The 20,884-nt window shown below is 36.1% G+C and overlaps 1 protein-coding gene across 4 annotated transcripts in view; it reads left to right on the top strand.

The window, feature by feature from the left end:
* Positions 1–20,884, top strand: part of ARHGAP32 (Rho GTPase activating protein 32) — a 319,072-nt gene that overhangs the window by 86,389 nt on the left and 211,799 nt on the right. The window contains exon 1 of one of the 4 annotated variants that reach the window (XM_014864063.3): positions 11,436–11,748. The exons of 2 other annotated variants lie outside the window; for them this stretch is intronic. In XM_014864063.3, coding sequence (XP_014719549.3) covers positions 11,633–11,748 — 116 coding nt within the window. In that variant the 5' untranslated portion in view covers positions 11,436–11,632. Of the gene's footprint in view, positions 1–11,435; positions 11,749–20,884 lie in introns of those variants that run through there. One more of the 4 variants, XM_014864064.3, reaches the window with a different exon arrangement.

Genomic DNA, 20,884 nt, shown 5'->3' on the forward strand with positions numbered 1-20,884 from the left:
TCTAGCCCTTCATTCTTTTCAGCAGTAAGTAGCTACTGGCCAAATTCTGCTTTGTTATCATAGACATCTGCGCCAGATATTCGGTAAGGCAGATGTTTTAGTTTCAGAGATGATAGTCTAACAAAAATGTCAATAACAGCATAAAAATTACCCCCATATTGATTCACCACCAGGGTCCATGCAGTTGAGCATTCTGTCACCTTGGTTTCGTTTCCAGAATGTTATGGGGAAGGATATTGGTACCCTTACTGATATTCCCAGATGTTCTGGTTAATGATTTATGTCTGTTTCATCAGTGAATCAAGGTATTATACAAAGTTTACTTTTTGCCTGCCTCCTTTTTTCCTCGTATTGCCTTTTGCTGACCAGAGACTTCATTTTATTCAGCTTTTCCTCCCTCCCCAACCCTCTTTAAAACTAACTTCTTTTGTGCTGCTGATTTCAACTAAATTAAATTCTAATTAAAAGAATTTTCACTTTAAGTTTTGAATGCCCAACAGGCTTGACACTCTCAAAGATAATTCAGCTTTTAAACTGCTGTTAATCAAAATAAATCTCTAACTAGGTTATAAGTTATTGTTGCTAATGAGTGTGTGCGTATCCTTCAACTATTTTGGGGCAGAAAAAAGGATTGAGAATCTCTGTTTTAAAACCACACTTGAAGCAACAGCCCTAGTGTTTTCCTTGGAAAACAGTGCTGTAAATGACCATACTTTCTTGTTGTATACCGTTTCCTGAAATGTCTATCATCTGTTTTTATTATTAAGCTTTTTAATGTTAGACTATGTTGTTTATTGAAATATTAAAGTGAATTCAATTCTCAGTGCTTTTTCTGCTTTTAAAAGTTTTGTTCCCTAAAATCTGTATTTTAGAGGTAAAATTCACATCCTTCCCTTGGTTTAATTTCTCTTTGTCACTTGTCATTTGCTTTGAAATATCTCAGAGTTCCTTGAAAATAGTAAATTGCTGTGCTAATCTAAGTTGATATTTTTATTGTGCTGGTATCTATTTTGTATTTTATATTTGAAAATGATGTAATGGATGGTAATCCCTGGCTAGTTGTTTGATGCTAGCAGAAAAACCAGAGCATGATGAATTGTCTTTTCCATTTGTTCACTTAAGAACTTGTTAGCTTGTGGATATAGTTGATATTTGTAGAATCTTTTACTGTTTTAACTATTCTTTGACTTAGAGATTCTGACACTGACGAAATAGTAACAGCATTTTTTTTGGGAACTGGGAGGAGATTGTCAAATTCTCCTTGGTAAATCTGTGTTACCTGGTACTAACTTGTTGGATTTCCAAGCTCATGAAGGTTTATTAGTGTATCCCTCTGTGTTACATTATGCCATGAATCTGTTTTCTTAGATAGGCAGCCTGTTACAGGTAAATCTTTGACCTCTTGATTCCTACTAATCATTTATTTTCAAATGTTTAAGAGTTGGTGAACTAAGTTTAGTATTCTAGAATGGGATATTCCTGCATTTCAGTTGTTTTCACTGAATTGATAATTTATTCCAAGATATTGATTGTTCCTTCTTTCTGCCCAAATAGGAGTGGTTATGTTTCTGTCATCTACTTTAAGAATATTCCATAGTTCATGCAGCTTTTATGTTGTCCTTCTAAAATAGTAGGAGCTAATTAGTGGCAAACTGCCTGGGTAGAGTCTTAGTATTAGTCATAGATTGTTCAGGTGTGTGCAGGTATTGCCATTGTTCTTAGTAGATCATGTAGGAGGACGTAGAAATGGCATAGATGGCAGTAGTGGATGCAAGAGCCCAGTTAGGTCAGAAGTCAAACAATACTTGGAACCTCTTAATGTGCTGTACTTTAGATAGCTGCCCCCATTATACCTGGTTAAAATCATTGCAAGAATATATTGTCTATGGCCCTTTTGTTCCTTTTGTCTTTGTGTTTTCTACCATCTTACCATTTTGCTGTTCCTTTGATTAATATTTGTTTGGGAAGGCTGGTAGATAAGGCAGAAAACATCAAACTAAAGCATTCAATAAAACTTTTAAGAACTAATGCCTGTCAAAAAGCTATGAGAGACAGAGAAACTTATAGAACAATACTGTTGGGATGTAATCAGCAAGATCCAGAATGTTAGAAATTATATAGGACTTGGTTTCTTTAACAAATCTTTGACCAAAAAAAGGGAGGAGAAGGAATCCTTAAATCATGAGACTTAAGAGACCTGTTAACTAAAATATCACGTGTGGACTTTCTCATTCAAACAAACCAACTGTTAAAAAAATGTTCGTGACATTTGGAAAACTTTGTACACTGACTGGATAATTGTGATATTAAAGAATTATGTATTAATTCATCTCTTTAGGTGAGATAATGATAATTCAGTTATTTGAAAAACAGTCCTTATAAGAATTTTGATTCCTCTTCTAAAGGGGTTTAACATTTTTTAGTAACTCCAAAACCTGGATTCATGAAACATCTTTCTTTTATTATACTTTCCACTTTTTAGCACCTATTATTTACTAATGTTGTGTTATGTAGGTACTTAATATACTGTTTAATCACTTTGATTGCGGAATGATTGGGCATGGTTATTCTGTTCAGATGAGGAGATTGAACTTCAGAAATCTTAAGTAAATTACTTGAGTTCACATAAGTAATAAGTGCGTGGAAGGAATATGAATCATATTCTGAGCTTCAGTAAGTGAAAAAAAAAGTCCAACCTTACTTCTAAAGTGGAAACCATGGATCCACAAAAGTAGTAGTGTTGTTTTCAATTGTTGTGGATTTTTAACTGGAATTCTGTTTATAATAGTGAAACAGTAGCTTAATGAATTGCATGTCAGTAAGTAACAAGTTAGTTCAGTTTCTAAACATGCCTATCTTACCACAAGGAAATAGTAAATGATTCCGAATTGACTTTTAAAAAACAGTTTCATTGTTTTGCAAGAACTGTTTGAGAGATCATAAAATGTGCATTGCATTCATTGTATCTTTTGAAAACATCAGATATAAAGCACCACAGATAATAGTATTAACATGAGGTTCCAGCAAAATCAGAAACAGGCAGATATTCAATTCTTAATTTATCATTCAAATTTAAATATGAACCTGTGTATCCTGTAAAGAGCTACCTATATTAAGTTCTTTTTACCTCTTACATTTTGCTCTTCAAAAGATTCATTTTGTTATTATTTTTGTAATCAATAAAATTTACCAGAACAGATTTCTGTAACAAAGGGTAATGGGAAAAATGCCTGTTAACTGATATGTATTTATTTATTTATTTTTTGCTGAGGAAGATTCTTCCCAAGCTAACATCTGCTGCCAGTCTTCCTCCTTTCGTATGTGAGCTGCCACCACAGCATGGCCACTGACAGACGAGTGGTGTAGGTCTGTGCCCGGGAACCAAACCTGGGTTACCAGAGTGGAATGCGCCGAACTTAACCACTAGGCCACTGGGGCTGGCCTGTGAAATAAATTTAAATAAGCAGGTAGCAACTTAATTCTCCTTTCTAAGAAAATAAAATGGAAGAATTACTGATACTGAGAGTTGAAGTCTACTTCTTTTAAATTAGAGTAATACATCTCAGATTGACATTCAGTAGTATGGGTTTAGCTTCTATTGTTTGAGGATAGAATGATTGTGATTTGAGAAAAATACTTGTGATTTTATAAGTAGTGAAATGTTCTCTAATACTAGTTATTGTTCACTTCCACTTTTACTCTTGCCATCCTTTCCTGGGTAATAGCAGGGGAACAGACAGGATAAGATAAGTAGCAGGCAGCTAAAATCACTTCAGTTTCAAACAACATACAGTAGAGTGACCTCCCCAGGGAAGGACACCAGTAGGTAAAACAGTAGATTGAAGACACTTGATTTATTGGCATTTTTTCAGTTAGTTTGGTGAGAGAAGCTTTAATAAGTTTATGCAATACCCTGGGCTTTTTAAGTATGCAGGCCTAGTACTTAGTACCTTTTTGTTTTTTTTTTTGCTTAGCTCTAATTTTTCCCCCTAGTGATTTCATCCTAGTCGCCCCCAGACCTCCCCAGGCCTTCCATGAGTCAGAGTCTAGTTAGATCATTAGCTTTCTCCCCTGATTATTATTTATTAAGTTTACACTTAGCACTTTTCTTTGCAGGACCATTAACATTAGGAAGAGGTCCCGTTTACAGTGGTAAGCAGAAGTACTGCGTGGGCTGCTCAGTTTCTGTCAAGACCACAGTTCTCTTGGACCTTACGTTTGTAGGAGTAGTGCAGGCTTCTTGCTTACTGACTACGGCGTGTTCAGTCCGAATTCCACTGCAGGAAATATTTCCTTTAATTCAATATTATATGGAAGGATACTCCACCTTCATTATCTTTACAAGACCTTTTACTCAATCAGTTGTGGCGTAATTAATTCTTAATTTTCAACGCCATACTTTTCTGTTAACTAACTGTAGTCTGCTTCCTTCCTGCAGTCTTATAGGTTCCCTCAGATATGAAGACTGTTTTACTATCAAGTGGTCATTTAAAAAGATGATTGATTTTATTAAGTTTTATTTGTTACTTTTTACTCGTTTTCATTTAACCACTACATGTAGATAGTGTATTTTAGTGGCCTTTAACTTGTTGCTAGAAGAGTTATAACTTGTTTCAGACTTTACCTTTATTTGTCAAGGATTATATAGTTTATTTTATCTGTAGATTGAAAGCAAAAATGAGTAGTCCCTAGACTAATGAAGTGGTTGCTTAGCCAGTGAGGATTTCCTGAGATCTCTAGATTCTGATTTGTCTGACAAAGCAAGGGTTTTTGTTTTGTTATTTATTGAGTCAGCAAATGGGGTGCTGAAGTTAATACAGCTCGCTCGTTCTGTGTGTCCAGGGCAGCCTCTAACTCATTTCATTTGGTGAAATATGTTGATGTTGATTCCATGGCTTTTGTTTTTTTCCTTGCACAAGAGCACCTTGAGTTCTTGAGTGTTGGAACAGAGTATCCCTGGGTTGGATGTTGTGAGTGTTTGAAAAGGGGAACAGTGAAGCCAAGTGATGTGGTTTATGAATCTGACAGGCAGTAGATGCGGTCTTTGCACTTACGGACAGCGTATGGGCATTAATTTCTTTACTAACGGGAGGCAGATACAGTGGATTTTAGTTCTTCATAGGTTGGGATGGGAAATACATAGAGTAGGGATTAAATGCATATTAACTCGTGATATATAAGTTTATTTCATGATTCTGAGATCCTGATATATAAAGAATCTCTGTTTAGGTTGTTTTAGTTCTGTAGTCGGGATGCTTATTTTTGCTTTTCTCATTTGCTGTTTTTCTTGTTTTTGTTCTTCATTTTAGATTGACTTCGCCTGTATAGCAGTGTTGCCTTTATTTATTTTTGAACTTATAGTCCCAATGCTTGGGACCTAAATTTATCATTAATTCACTCATGTATTTATTCAGTAAACATTTATCACTGATTTCTATGGTATATGAGATAGTAAAATTTACCATTCAGCTATTCAAGAGAAGAAGGTGTGGAGTGGATCTTTTAACTCATGCAGTTAATTTCTATGAAACTAAAAAATGAAACAGCTAATACATTTTTATGTTAAAAATATGGGTAAATTTAAAGATGGAAATAAAAATTATCTACAGTATTTTTATTTAGTTTTCCAAGCTTTTTTCTACGTGTGTATATTGAAAAATACTATTTTTCTTATAGTAATGGAATCATACTCTATTAGTGTTTTAAAATTTTTTTGCAGTTACTGATATCACAGTGGTTGGATGCTGTCAAGGGAGTCCAGTGAGGCAGACTGTCATAGAGTTTTTCTTCAACCACTATTTACATGAGATGTTGATTCTAGAATGTGTAACAGTTGACGGTAGGTAGTGATCCAGTGAAAGCATAGCCTGAGATTATGTATTTCTTGAAAGTGGTTTTATACATTTATAATAGACAGTACACATTTTTAAAACTTGAATACCAGAAAGTATGCTTTTAGTCTTTGCTTATTTCGCTAAAGATACAAAATTTAATTTAAAAGCAGTAAACCATTTCAGTTGAATTTGGGGGGAGCTTATTTATATACTTGTGAAATTTCCACTAAATATTGCTTATGAAGAAGATTGGAAATGTCATGCTGAATTATCTTATGATCTAATTTTATATGCACACACTTTGTAATCCTTTTTAATGTGATGAGGGTAGAATATGAGCTTTCTATTCTAATTTTTGATTACCATCCTTCACATTCATGAAAGGGATTCAAATAAATAGAAAACCACCCCCTAACTTGGTTGAGACCTGTTTCCTTTTATTTATTAAATTACTACTATTTTATTTCTCAATTTTTATGTAATCACAGCAATAAAAATCTTTTGTGGCTTCAGTGATGATGAGGATGATGGCTGTCATTTACAGAGGCTCTTACCTATATTCTGCAATATGATTGTTTCATTACATGCATTATTTCTCATCCATACATTGACGTTACAAGGTTATTATTCCTCTTTTGGGGATTACTAAATTGAAACTCAATTTAAAAATTGTTACTTGCCCCAGACCACACTATTTATAAATGTCATCATCAAAATTTGAGCCCGTGTGCATTTGATATCAAAACACTTCTTTTTCTATTGAAAACTGTTTTTGTTCCTGGCTTTATAAATAGCTTTTTGAAATGAAACATATATATTTTTAATGCATTTATTCTTGTTATAGGGATTTTGTTAAGATAGCCATTTTTTAAAAATTTCATTTAGCTTCTTTGGACAGTTCAATGTTAGATCTCCCGTTGAATATGCTTTTAATGAAGCACAATCTAATCTAACATGAAATGTTCCATTTTCTAGCCAAGTAGACCTCTTCTGTTGTGTTTAAAGGTTTAAGTAAAATAAATTGATTTTACTTAAATTTTAATGAAATAAAGTATGCATAATTGTTTACCCTTTAGATATATTTGTGAACTGAAGCAAATATCTATATTTGATGATCCAGAATACATGAGTATTCTGTAATAAGGAAGGAAATAGTTGTTCTTTTGAAGTTAATCATTTCATTGTAGGAAATGCCTATAAAGATGGTGGTTAGAAAAACAATTTAAAGATATAAATCACCTAACATTTAGAATGAATGCATAGGTAGTATAAGAATGGTTAATGATGGATGATATTTGTACATTGTATATATTTTGCTTTTTACATTTGGAGGAAAATCTTCAGTCGTTGGAAATATTTTAGAAGTATTCTTGCTTAATTTTTCTTTCTAATAGAATTATTTGATACACACATATATATATTACACTTAGACATATGCTATTCATGTTTAGAATACGTAATTTTCTGACGAGTCTAGTATATCTATATTTAGAGTCATACTTGTGAAGCATTCTGTGGACAAAGTTTGGTGCCCAATTCAGGAAATATTTATTGACCTCTTGGCTATGTGCCATGAGCTATTTTGAACAGATTTGATGAAAACAATTCTGACATTATGTTGTGGGAAAAGGAGCGCTGAAATGAGAGAATGGAGACCTGCTTTGCTGCTATTTTGCTGTGTGATCTGCCTGCACCCCTCCTTGGTAGTCAACCCAAATATGTGGGGGATGGTGTACAGAAAAGAGTGTAGGCCAGCAGTATCACTGCCCTTCCCCCGAAAAAGAAAAAAGCGATAAAACAAAACAGATCAGAGAGGGCCAGGCTAATGAGCTGAATGTGGACCAAAATGAAAACCACATTCTTCCCATAGAAGTAGCGTTTTAGATGGTGGTTAGATTTTAGGTTGATTTTTAAAAAGTATCTTTAATGCAATCTTGTGAGCACAGTAACCCTGGACAAGTTATTATGCTAAGCCTCAGTTCACCTGTAACGTGAGGATCATAATAGCTCCTGCCTCATAAGATGGTTGTGAGAATTATGTAATTAATTATAATTAATTATGTTAGGGCTGTAGCACAATGCTTGACACATGAAGTAAGTGCTCAGAATCTATTTGATATTATTATTACTACTTTACTACTGCTACTAGAAAAATAAGCCACTTTTAAAATATTTCTCTTGAAAAGGAAATACGTTCTGATTTGGGATTTTAACTGCTTCTAAGAATGCTTCTTCCCTTGCTGCAGTGGGATTAGGAACTTCCCTTTCCCTCAGCCTCCTCGCCTGTTGGTCAGTAGAAGATGAGGAATCAACTAGTTCTAAACCACTGATGGTGACTCCTGCGGTTCAGGTCGGCGACTTGGGCTCTACGAAAGCTTGTTGGGGCAGTGACGCCTGGTCAGGAGTGAGGCAGTCATGGGGTCTTCAGGAATATGGAGTCGCGCTCCATCTCTGGGAGCCTTGCGGATTGACTCTGCTTGCTCCTTTCCCGCCTCCCTGCTTTTCGTTACCTTTTATTTCTGCTATATCTTCATTAGCTCCTGAAGAAGGGAACAGAAAACAGAACACATGTTGATTTTGAAGTTAAAGACTTTTTTTTAGAAAGATTGGCACCTGAGCTAACATCTGTTGCCAATCTTCTTTTTCTTCTTCTTTCCCCAAACCCCCCCAGTACATAATTGTATATTCTAGTTGTAGGTCCTTCTGGTTGTGGCATGTGGGATGCCACCTCAGCATGGCCTGATGAGCGGTGCCATGTCCGTGCCCAGGATCCGAACCAGTGAAACCCCGGGCCGCCGAAGTGGAGCAGGGGAACTTAACCACTCAACCATAAGGCCAGCCATAAAGATGTTTTTTAAAACTTGTGATGGCACAGTCAAAACTGTGAGGATGAGTCTTGAAAGAGCCGCGTGGTGCGTGGGTCGGGTTGGTGGGATGGCAGGCTCTCACTGCAGCCGGGTGTCAGTGAGGGAGCATTCGCAAGTGGCGCAGGACTGGAAAAGGAGAGCTCCTGAGTGATCTGATATTAGTCAGGCTGCTCACAGTATTCTGTGTAAAAATACTGCTTACAGTGCACTTTTTCATGTTTGAAAGGGCTTGAGGAAGTAAATCAACCAGGGGAATGAAAGAGCAAAAGAGGTGATTAAAAGGAAGTAAACAGGATTCATGAAAACACAGGAAAGCAGTTGGAATTGTTTAGAAGAAAAAGAAGAGCTAGCTACTTAAAATAATATTTAAAAGTCCAATCCTTTACTGAGGGATACAAAAATTATATTTAAAATTAGTTATTTTTTCTGTGAGGGTTATGTGCACATGTTATAGTGAAAACTTGTTTCCCCATCATTCCTCTTCTCCAGCTACTTTTCCCCTTGGAGACAACGGCTGGCACTGGTGCTGTCCTCCAGTAGATATTCTGCACATTTGTAGTCACATGTTTCTTCTTCCCCTTCTTTGAAAATGTGAATGGCAGCATATCATGTGTACTGTTACACACCTCTACCTCTTTCTTCTTTGCCTTAACAGTGTGCCTTACAGTTTGTTCCAAATCATGACCAATAGGGCATACTTGTGTTTCTCATTAGCATTCCATTCTCTGGATATCCCATAATTTAATCATCTAGTTTTCTGTTAATGAGCAAGTTAGGATGTTTTTTGCTATTCTATTTTGATATTATAAAGTTTACTACAATGAATATTCCTGTTCATCTCTTATTTCCATGCGTGAAAATAAGATAATTTCCTAGAAGGGGAATTGCTTGGCTAGAAAGATGTGCATTTTGAATTTTGGTAGATTTTACCAAATTGCCTTGCACAGAGATTATAGCAATTTATACTCCCACCAACAGTGTGTGTTTATTTTCCCACATCTTCTAAATGGTTTGTTAAAAACTTTTTAAATCTTTGCCTGGTAGATTAAAAAAGGCATCTTATTGTGGTTTTTTACATTTCTAATATGAGTGAAATTAAATACTTTCTTATTGTGTTTTAAGATTCTTTTGTATTTTTCTATTACTATTCTGTTTATGATCTCTGTCTATTTATCTCTTGGGTTGTTAGGTCTTAAAGATTTGTGGGAGCTCTTTATATACTGAGGAAATTAATCCATTGTGATATGTTCTAAATATTTTTTCTCAATTATTTGTGTTTGATGTTGCTCATAATTAAAAAAAAAATTTTGATTAGGGAAGATTTTAAAATTTGTATGTAGTAAAATGTATCAGTCTTTTATGGTTATAGGGCTTCTTAAACTTACACTTAGAAAGAACTTTTCCCCTGTGAGATGATAAAGCTTTCCTGTGATTTTCGTTTATGGTTGTATTTTTATGTTTAAATCTTTGATCCATTGGGAATATATTTTAATGGATGGAGTGAGGAAGGGATTAAATTTAGTTTCATCTCTTCAGAGTCTTTGGAAGATGATAGCGGATTTATGGCATAGGGAGATCTCAATAGTCCTTTAATTTTTTTGTGATTATCCTGGCCACACTTTGCTATGGAGTTGTCTTGAGTGGAAATTATTAGACTAGTTTGAAAGATCTCTCTGTGTAAATTGTTCAGGAGTTTTTCCAGATTAGCGCTATCAAGCACAGTTTATTTTCTAAGTTTATTCCCAGGCTTGACAAATTTTGGTTTCTAGCAGGAATACATTTAATGACTACAGTCAGTACATTAAAATTTTATACATTTTTGAAGCAGCAAAATTAAAACAGTAGCACATTGTGTCAGTTGTAGTTTTATAGAAAGGAAAAAGGCATTGAATGAACAAAGTAGTCTACAGGGCTCATTTTCCTTATTTTCAAATATGAAAATGCAAGGGTATCCCACTGGATGCCTTTAAAAATCTTTTCTGCTCAGATGTAATAGAAAATCAAGGCTCGGCAGTTTCTTACTACTCAGTAGAAGGCAGATACCCATGAGTATCTGCTGGTTGGTACCAACGCGGCTGTTTTCTAGATAACAGTTGTGTTGTTGCTGGTGTTAGAGATGCTGTACTTTTCACTCATTCCCTGCAAGTTGTTGGATGGGTGCTACGGGCGTCTGCAGTTTAAATAATGTGTAAAACTGTTGCTCGCTTTTATTTGATGTAATTGTGAGCATCTTTTAACTTAGATACTTACTTTTTTTCTTTAAGAAGCCATGTGATGTCCCACTTTGGATACCCGAGCAAAGGTGTATATGGCAGTTATTACTGAGGGGAAGGAAAGGTGGGTGTGGTGTTAGGAGGCATGAAGTTGGGCGGGTCCCTAGACCATGCTTATCTTCTCTGTAAACTGTGATCCTTCTTAACTAGTTGTGCGATCTGTAACTGTGCCTCTCATTGTGCTTGGCCCGGGAGACCTTGATGTATGCTGTATCCTTTCCAGTTTTCTGTTTACCTTTCTTAAGTCTGAGATAGCAAAAGAATATAAATAAGAAAAGCCTGCATTTTGAAAACATCTACTTTCAACTTATTAACTGGAAACTTTGTGAAGAGAAAAATAGTTATCCAATAAATGATAATTAGTGAAAAATCACCTTCATTTGGGTTCTGTTTTTGTTATGTAGGTCACAGAGCCTGTGGCAGTGGGAGGGTTCCAGGTGTCACAGGTGTAGCAGCCTGACGCAGTGCGTATGCTGTATGCGATTTCCTGTCTTCACTCTGACTGTAATTAAACGAGCACGGAATAGACTGTGGCCCAGCATGATCACACATCATTGTGCGTCAGCCACACACCTGAGTGCTCTTAAATAGAGCTGAACAACCTGAAGATTGGTGTTCTTTATTCCATGCCTTGAGGTTTACATTTTTTGAGCACAAGATGGAGACTGAAAGTGAGAGTAGCACTTCGGAGGATGACAGTGTGTTTTGGTTGGATTCTGAAGTTATAACCCAGGTGATTGACAGTGAAGAGGGAGAAAGTGAAGAAAATTTCAGGTAATTATGGAATTTGCAGTTCTCTTTCCCTCACCTTTGTCCCACTGTCCACCCCCTCCACCTGCGCCCCACCTGCCTCCCATCCTCTGTGTTTTAGTCTCTTTTCCAGTAAGACTTTCTTTTCTCTGGGGGAAGATTTGGAGCTGAAGAGGACAGATTTCTAGTTGTATATAGCATTCTTCATTCCACAACTTGCCCTGAGCTTGTAAATGCATTTTAAATGACTTGTTAAAATGCCAGGAAGAGAAGGTGTTCGACAGGTTTTGTAGTAGCATTTCAGGAATTTCAAGTAGAGACTCATATGAACTACTACCATTTACTGTATCTGATTTATAGCTAGTAGATTTGATCTGAATTTGAATATAATAGGTTTTTCTTCATCTTTTTCGTGGAATATGTTTGTGTTTGTGTGTGTGTGTGTGTGTATGGGTGCTTTTATTGCCTTATTCATGTGTCTGAAACATTTTGATTAAGTACAAATTAATAATTTCATGGCTTTGATCTTTACTCTTGTCTCTGACCTGTCTCACTCCCCTTGCCCATGTTTCTTGGGTTTCAATCCCTAGTTTTAACTTTATAATTGAAGCTTTTAGAGAATGCCTCCTGCTTCAGCAGCTCTCAGAGTTGAGTGGCATCGGTGGAGAAGGAGGGCTTACCCAGCTTTGTGGGAACTGCCATTTGTTTAGTAATTCTCTTGTATTGTTACAGATCTTAGGAGGCTTTATTCTGGCTTTTTTTCCCAAACAGGGTTAGCAAATTAATTCTTTTGGAGGCATTAAAAAAATCTCTTGAAGACATTTTTGTACTACATATTATCACTGCCACCCACATGGGCAATTAAACATCTTTTATAATTTTACCTATGAGTACTTGGGTAGGTGAACGTACCATTATTTTCATCAGATCCTGTCTTTATGTTTAATTTTCAAAAAGAATATCTCTCTTTCTTAAGTTAAAGGATTCCTTTATCCACAGATTTTATTTTTAAAGTCTAGGTTAAGTGACAGAAGAGATTGAATATTAGGAACTCTTGATAACCCACACTAAATTTGCTAATCAGTGGTTAGAATGAATAAGAAATATGTTTTAAATTTTAAAGAATAATTTAATGTTCAAAGTATGAAAATGAGCTGTTAGCATATGAAATTTAACTCTCATTCTCTCTGTAATTTTACTTAGCTTTTCTTATTTGAGTAACCCACTTCTCTCCCACAGTATGCTGATATTACATGTATTCCCTAGTTTTTAATATTGTCAGTGTCTCATGAACAATTAGTAGGAATAAAGTATTTATTTTGTTTGTTAAAACTGCTTGACCTGGTATTAAAATTCTGGAAGTTATTTTGGGGTATTTGTTAAAGGAAGAAACAACCTAGACTTTGTTGTAATAGATTTGGTACTATGATCCTTGATTTTCATGTTAGGCACTAGGAACCTGTCTGGGATTTTCTTTTTCTTTTCTTTTTTTTTTTTTTTGGTGAGGAAGGTTCACCCTGAGCTAACGTCCATGGCTAGTCTTCCTCTTTTTTTTTTGCTGGAGGAAGATTAGCCCTGAGCTCACATCTGTGTTAGTCTTCCTCTGCTTTGTGTGTGGGATGCCTCCACAGCATGCCTGATGAGTGGAGTTAGGTCCGCATCGGAGATCTGAACCTGCAAACCTGGGCCGCCAAAGTAGAGCATGTGGAACTTTAACCGCTCAGGCCATGGGAATGACTCCTGGGTTTCTTTTGACAGTTAAATTTAAAAGTAAATCTGTGGGGGGTAAAAAACAACAACAACAAACACACACGTAGATACAGAGAATAGATTGGTGGTTACCAGAGGGGACGGGGCCTGGAGGGAGGATGAAAGAGGTAAAGGGGCACATGTGTACAGTGACAGATAGAAACTGGACTTTTGGTGGTGAGCACAATATAGTCTATACAGACGTCGAAATATGATGTGTATCTGAAATTTATATAATATTATAAACTAGTGTGACTTCAATAAAAAAGTAAATTAAAAAAAATAAAAGCAAATCTGTGTAAGATTGAGCTTTTCTTTTCCTCAGGACTCTTTGACAGCATTTTCATCCTGAGAAACTGAACTAGTGTATGCGTTGTTTTAGGGAACCATGAGACCATAGGGCATTTGTCCTGTTTACAGTGTCATTTCATATCTGAATATCATCATGGCTCGCCCAAACCAAATATGTCTTTGAGATTTGACCTTATTTTATTTATAAGTTCCCTAAGAGATCAGGGTAAGGCCACATTTCATGTGGTGTTTCTCAGCTCTTCAGCAGTGAGACATGAGGAAATGTGGCAGCAGCGTGCTTTCCCAACACTCAGGCTGTGTTCCAGCGGAAATGCCCAGCAGAAAAATGTGTGTGTGGGTGTCGAAGGTGAAGGGTAGATAGTAGGAGTTGCAGCTGTAACCTTGGGAGAAGCAAATAGTAGATTCAGTGTTGCATATGAGGGTGGTTTTTGTAAAATCAACTTAATTAAAAAATATACAGAAAAGCCTTCATGTGTTACTTTACAGTCTATGCTAATATGCTTTAAACCAAGCTGTCGTTATTGGTTACATTCTAGTTAATTTCCATTCATAAACACATACATACACACACTGTATACACACAAGGAGGGCAAAAGATTGTGTGCTTTTCTTTTTCTATGAATAGCTTCTAAGCTAGGTTTTAAATTCAATCTTACAAGAATAACGTTGTGTTGTCTGAGGCACAGTGGCTGCGAGGGGTAGAGTCATACAGCACCTGGAGTGTAGGTTCTGGTGCTTCCAGCTGTCGTCTGCTTTAAGAGGAAGTACTCACACGGGCATTATGTTTGTCCAGTAGCTTTTGGAAGAGCATTTATTTTTGGACTTGGTTGGAGGAAACGATGCTTTTTCTTACGTTCTAGCACTGTGGAAAGTTGCCCAATCTCCTTCATGGTAATAGTTCAGACTTGTCTACCACTGACTCACAAATCTGTCATTTTCTGATTTCTGATTTGTAGGGTGAAGTTAATGTCTATCATATCACTATGGTAAAATATGTGGGGATCCTTAGAGTCCTTAGTGATCATTAGAAGAACCCATCAGAATATAAGAAGGGGAATATAAGACAGAAAAGGAAAACCAAGAATTTTAATTCTCTTAAGAAAGAAAAGTTTTATATAGGAGTTATATGTAGTGTACTAAGCCAGATATGTTATTTCAAGTATACAGGTTATCTGTATATCAATCCTATATAGTAGGCATTATTTTTACTATTTTCCAGATAAGGAAATTATGCCTTAGAAAGTCACATAGACCACGTTGTCAGTGTGTAGTAGAACAAAATTTTGATGTTCAAAGTGAAAGACTTTAGTTTTATATAAGATTTTTGGTATATCTGCTGCTAAATGTTATTCTCTGGTAAGTAATAAATTTTTTTTTGCTGAGGAAGATTGTCACCGAGCTAACATCTGTGCCAGTCTTCCTCTGTTTTGTATGTGGACGCTGCCACCGCATGCCTTGATGGGCAGTGTGTAGGTCTGTCCCCAGGATCCAAACCAGCAAACCCCAGGCTGCCGAAGCAGAGTGTATGAACTTAACCACTATGCCACTGGGCTGGCCCCACTAATACCCTTTAAGAGCCTACAGATGACATCTCACTTCTGAAATTCCTTCTTTGAGGAGTTTTTGAGCACCAGTGATGTATAGATTATGCACCCAACATACAAGTGAAGTAATGCATACAGTAATGTGACCTGTTAAAGATATGACCTCTGGAACACCTACGAATTATTACTCACTCCATCATGAAAGATTCTAGTTCTTTGGCATTTCAGGGTAGAAATGTTTATCATATGATCTTGTTTAGTCTTCTCTAATACCACGTTATTGGCAGATACTTAGCCTGGCAAGTATGACATAGAGTTTGAGACACTTACAGAGATGATATAGTACATAATTGAACCACATTTTTAGAACTTGTGTACCTTTAAAATCAGAGTCTATGGATGCCTAGATCTCTCCATCAGATCTTCACTTGTATCTCCATTATAAGACATTTGATTTTAAGTGAGAAGAGAAACTTCCAACTTTACACTAGAGGATTTGTTGAACAGATTTGAGTGTTTTTTGGAATGTCTTTTTGGTTTATAGAATCATAGGACTAATAATAATTGATGCACTTGGTTGGTTGGCTGCTTTATTCCTTCTCTGCCTTATTTGAAATGATATCATGAGGTAGAAGATACAGCAGCAGTTGAAACAGGTGACAAGGGCTTGGAATATAGTGTTATATTTCTTCTAGGTTCTTACTGTTCTTTCAGACCTAGAATGATTGACTTTAATGACTAAATTCCTCTGGATGCTTATAAAGCTATTTCACCATTTCCTGCTTTTAATAACACGACTATTCTTTTGTCTTCTGTAGAAATTCTTGATTTTGAAATTCCCAATCAGTTTTTATGAGCCTGAAAGGATAGAGGGGGTATCATTGACAGTTAACCATTGACATATATACCAATATCACACCTAGGCCTATTTTTTACTCTGCGACTTTTCATAGGCATCTGACCCTTAGTAATCTATTATGTATGATACCAAAAAAGATGTGTACTTTGTAAAAACAGATAATATTTATATTACTCTGTAACCTGATGTATGACCTGGAGTATAGTCTAGCCCCTAAAATATTCTTTCAACATTAAATAGAACTTTTACCCAACATACTCTTATCAGTGTCACAAAAATAAATTTAATTCTAATCAGCAGTGTCTGAGGTGAACATTGCTTAATCTCAGAAAATTTTATGCAGTATTGGAGTCTAGCCATTAGACTGTATAATCTGTGAAATGAATCTGTCTTGACCATGAGGCATGCTAGTACAAGACTTCCTTGGTATTTCAATAATTAAACTCTTTGGGATGAAATCCAAGGTGAGCCTTTCTTAATCTGTGTGAGTTTTTTGATGTTGAAAAAGGGCCTTAGAATGCAGAAATTATATAAAACTCTATAAAAGTTCCTGGTTACCAAGCTATTTATTTAAAATTAAACATTTAAAAACCTGTTTTTCCTTAATCTTTGCATTCAACTGAAACATTAAACTCCTGTAAACAGTCAGTTGCATGTTCCAACTTAGTAAATGAAATCCCTGAAACATTTAAAGCTCTACTTATAAATATAATATAGTCAATTTCCTCTTTAAAAAAATACATCGTGACTAGCCTAGGAAGATTATAGTCAGAACAAGCAAATCTTTTCTAGATATTTAACTTCAGAAGTTCTGCTGTACTTTTACTTTCCATTAATAATTAGCTTCCCTTTCTGTGCTTTCATATTCAGATATATATTTTCTCTATTATTATTTGAAAATCAAATAATTTCTTCCACTCAAGTGTGCTGATTTTTCCTACTGTGGCTCTCTCTTTTCTTCTCTACTTCCCTTCTTCTTAAAATAAGATCTTTAGAATACTTTTACTTCCTCTTTGTCTTAATCCCTTTCTTCCTGGATGAGATTTTTGGTGTCTTTTATTTATCACCATTCTACCCCACCTTCCGTTCGTTTTTTGCTGAGATGGTTTAATATTTTTTGTCATTCACTTAGATTTAATTATACGTATCATTGCTCAGTGCTTACTGCTGTTTCTTCTTTTTTATCATATCTCATTTCAATATGTCTGTTCTGGTTCATTTGATATTTGATTGATATTTTCTTGATTATTCAGGTAAGTTCTATGAGTGATGTAATCTGATTTCCTGCATATACTCAAATGCCAGTTTTTTTCTCTTTGTACATAACTTGTTCTTTCTGTTTGAATGCTTGTAAGATTTTCTTTTTATCCTTAGCTACATATATTTGGCATCAATTCTTTAGCTTAGAGCTCAGTGATTTTCCTTTTTTTGTGGTGGGAAAGATTTGCTTTGAACTAACATCTGTTGACAATCTTGCTCTCTTTCTTTTTTTTTTCCTCTCCAAAGCCCCAATGCATAGTTGTATATTTTAGTTGTCTTTCTAGTTCTTCTGTGTGAGCTGCCACCACAGCATGGCTACTGACGGACTGGGAACTGGACATGGGCTGCTGAAGTGGGGTGCGCCTAACTTTAACTACTAGGCCATCAGGGCTGGCTCTCCTTTTTTTTTCAAGGATATGGAATATATTTTATTATTTTAGCAGTTGGCATCAAGATTCCTCTTAAAAGGGAACATCTTTTTTTTTTTTTTGAGGAAGATTATCCCTGAGCTAACATCTTTGGCCAATCCTCCTCTTTTTGCTGAGGAAGACTGGCCCTGAGCTAACATCCGTGTCCATCTTCCTCTACTTTATACGTGGGACGCCTACCACAGCATGGCTTGCCAAGTGGTGCCATGTCCACACCCAGGATCCGAACCAGCGAACTCCAGGCCACCGAAGCAGAATGTGCGAACTTAACTGCTGTGCTACTGGGCCGGCCCCCAAGAAATCTGGTTTTTAAATTGAAGTATAATTGACATGCAATATCCTGTTGGTTTTAGATGTACATCATAGTGATTTGATATTTATATACATTATGAAATGATCACCATGATCAGTCTAGTTACCATTTGTCACCAAAGTTATTACAATGTTATTGACCATATTCCCTATGCTGTACATTACATCCCCAAACTTTATAACTGGAAGTTTGTACTTAATCTCCTTCACTTATTTGCCTACCCCCAACCCTTCCTTACTCTAGTAACTGCCAGGTAGTTTCTGGTATCTATGAGTTTGTTTCTGTTTTGTTTTGTTTTTTTCATTTGTTTTGGTTATTAGATCCCACATACAAGTGAAATCATACCATATCTGTCTTTCTCTGTCTGACTTATTTCACTTAGCATAATAGTCTCTAGGTCCCTCCATGTTGTCACAAATGGCAAGATTTCATCCTTTTTTTATGGCTGAATAATACTCCGTTGTATACATATACAACATCTTCTTTATCCATTCTTCTTTTGATAGACACTTAGGTTGCTTCCATATCTTGTCTATTGTAAATAATGCTTCAGTGAACATAGGGGTGCATATATATATCTCTTTGAATAAGTGTTTTTGTTTTCTTTCTATAAATACCCAGAAATGGAATGCTGGATTGTATGGTAGTTCTATTTTTATTTTTTTGAGAATCCTCCATACTGTTTTCCATAGCAGCTGCACCAATTTACATTCCCACCAACAATGTATGAGGATTCCCTTTTCTCCACATCCTCACGAACATTTATTTTTTGTCATTTTGATAATAGCCATTCTGACAAGTGGGAGGTGGTATCTCACTGTGGTTTTGATTTGTGTTTCCCTAATTAGTGATGTTGAACATCTTTTCATGTACCTATTGGCCATCTGTGTGTCTTCTTTGGAAAAATGTCTATTCAGATCCTCTGCCTAATTTTTAATCAGCTTTTTTGATTTTTTGATATTAAGTTGTGTTAAGTTCTCTGTATATTTTGGATATTAACCCCTTATTGGATGTATGATTTGCAATATCTTCTCCCACTTAGTAGGTTGCCTTTTCATTTTGTTGATGGTTTCCTTTGCTGTGCAGAGCTTTTTAGTTTGATGTGGTCCCACTTGTTCATTTTTACTTTTGTTGCCCTTGTTTGAGGAGACGGGTCCAAGGAGCTCAGTGCCTTTCAATCTGCAGATTCAAGTCTTTGTGTTAGGGAAGAGTTTTTATTGTTATCTATTATTAGTTATTACCTCTCTATGTGTAATAATTTTCTCCTTGTGGAACCTATTTATTGCATATTAGGTCTCCTTAATCTGTCCTTTTTTTCATGATGTATTTCTTTTTACATTCTTATTTTTTGATTTGAAGTATTTCTTGTACTTGTTCTTTAGACCATTACTTTCTTCTTTTCTTTAATCTTACAGATTCAATTGAAGTAGAGAAATAATTTTTAAGGGTTCTTCTTCATATATAGATATAATATGTACTCTGGCTTATTTATATATATATTAATAGATTTAGGTTATTGTCTTTCTTCTTCAGCTTTCCAGCTTTATTTATTCAATGTACTTGCTGTGTTTGTGCTAACTGAAGAGAATTAATGTTTTAACTGCTGAGCTGAATGCTTGCCCTTCTTTGCCTCCTCCCCCTGCTGTGTTTTCTTCAGTAGTCCCCGGATCAGATAGCTTCTGCCTTGCTTCTCTTAGGTGCAGACGCCCACGTTAGGAGCCCTAGTCCTTCTGATTGACTGTTAAATTTCTTTACAGAGTAATTTTCCAGTTTTTATTAATTCCTTGGGGGCAAATATCTCTTTTGTTGTGGAGAGCAGTGGGAGAGCAGCCTCCTTGAACTTCTGTTTTTCTCTTGGTTTCCAGTCAGTACGATCCCACCTGCTTTTTGTCTTCCACGAGTTTATCAAGCTCTCTCTCTGGCCTGCTGATTCCACCCATACCATTCTGTTAAGGTTATTTACTTTTATTTAGCTTGCTTATTTTTCAGAGACTTGGGGAAGGAGAAATCTGTGTCTCAACATGTATGCAGTCTTGAATTGGAAGTCCACTGGTAGTTTTTTCCATGGCTTTTAAGAGGAAGCTTCTGAAGGGAGCATTTAGTGAAGGCAGAATCTTGGTGTCTGTTACCCAGTCTAGTGGGTCGCTAGAGATGTGAATGACTTGTTTCAGTGTCTTCTTCAGGCTGAAAAGTGGGATCTTCCAGGAGAAGAGAGTCTACCACGTCCGGAGTGACTGTGATGAGTTAATGCGTTTGTTTTCCTGTCTGCAAAACAGGGCTAATAATAATGTATCAAACAGTCCTAGTTAGAAGATATAGTGGAAGAAAAAGTGCCATTTTTAAGAGCCACCACCCAAATGATGAAATACTCAGGAATAATCTTAAGGAACTCTAAGACCTATATGAGGAAAATTTAAAACATTACTGAAGGATGTAAACGAAGTTTGGAACAGATAAAAAGATATACCTTGGGGCCTGGCCCAGTGGCACAGCGGTTAAGTGTATATGTTCCACTTCAGCAGCCCAGGGTTCGCTGGTTCGGATCCCGGTTGTGGACATGGCACCACTTGGCAAGCCATGCTGTGGTGGGCATCCCACATATAAAGTAGAGGAAGATGGGCACGGATGTTAGCTCAGGGCCAGTCTTCCTCAGCAAAAAGAGGAGGATTGGCGGCAGATGTTAGCTCAGGGCTGA

The sequence above is a fragment of the Equus asinus genome, chromosome 20 (assembly GCF_041296235.1).
Source record: "Equus asinus isolate D_3611 breed Donkey chromosome 20, EquAss-T2T_v2, whole genome shotgun sequence".
In the NCBI taxonomy this organism is placed as follows: domain Eukaryota; kingdom Metazoa; phylum Chordata; class Mammalia; order Perissodactyla; family Equidae; genus Equus; species Equus asinus.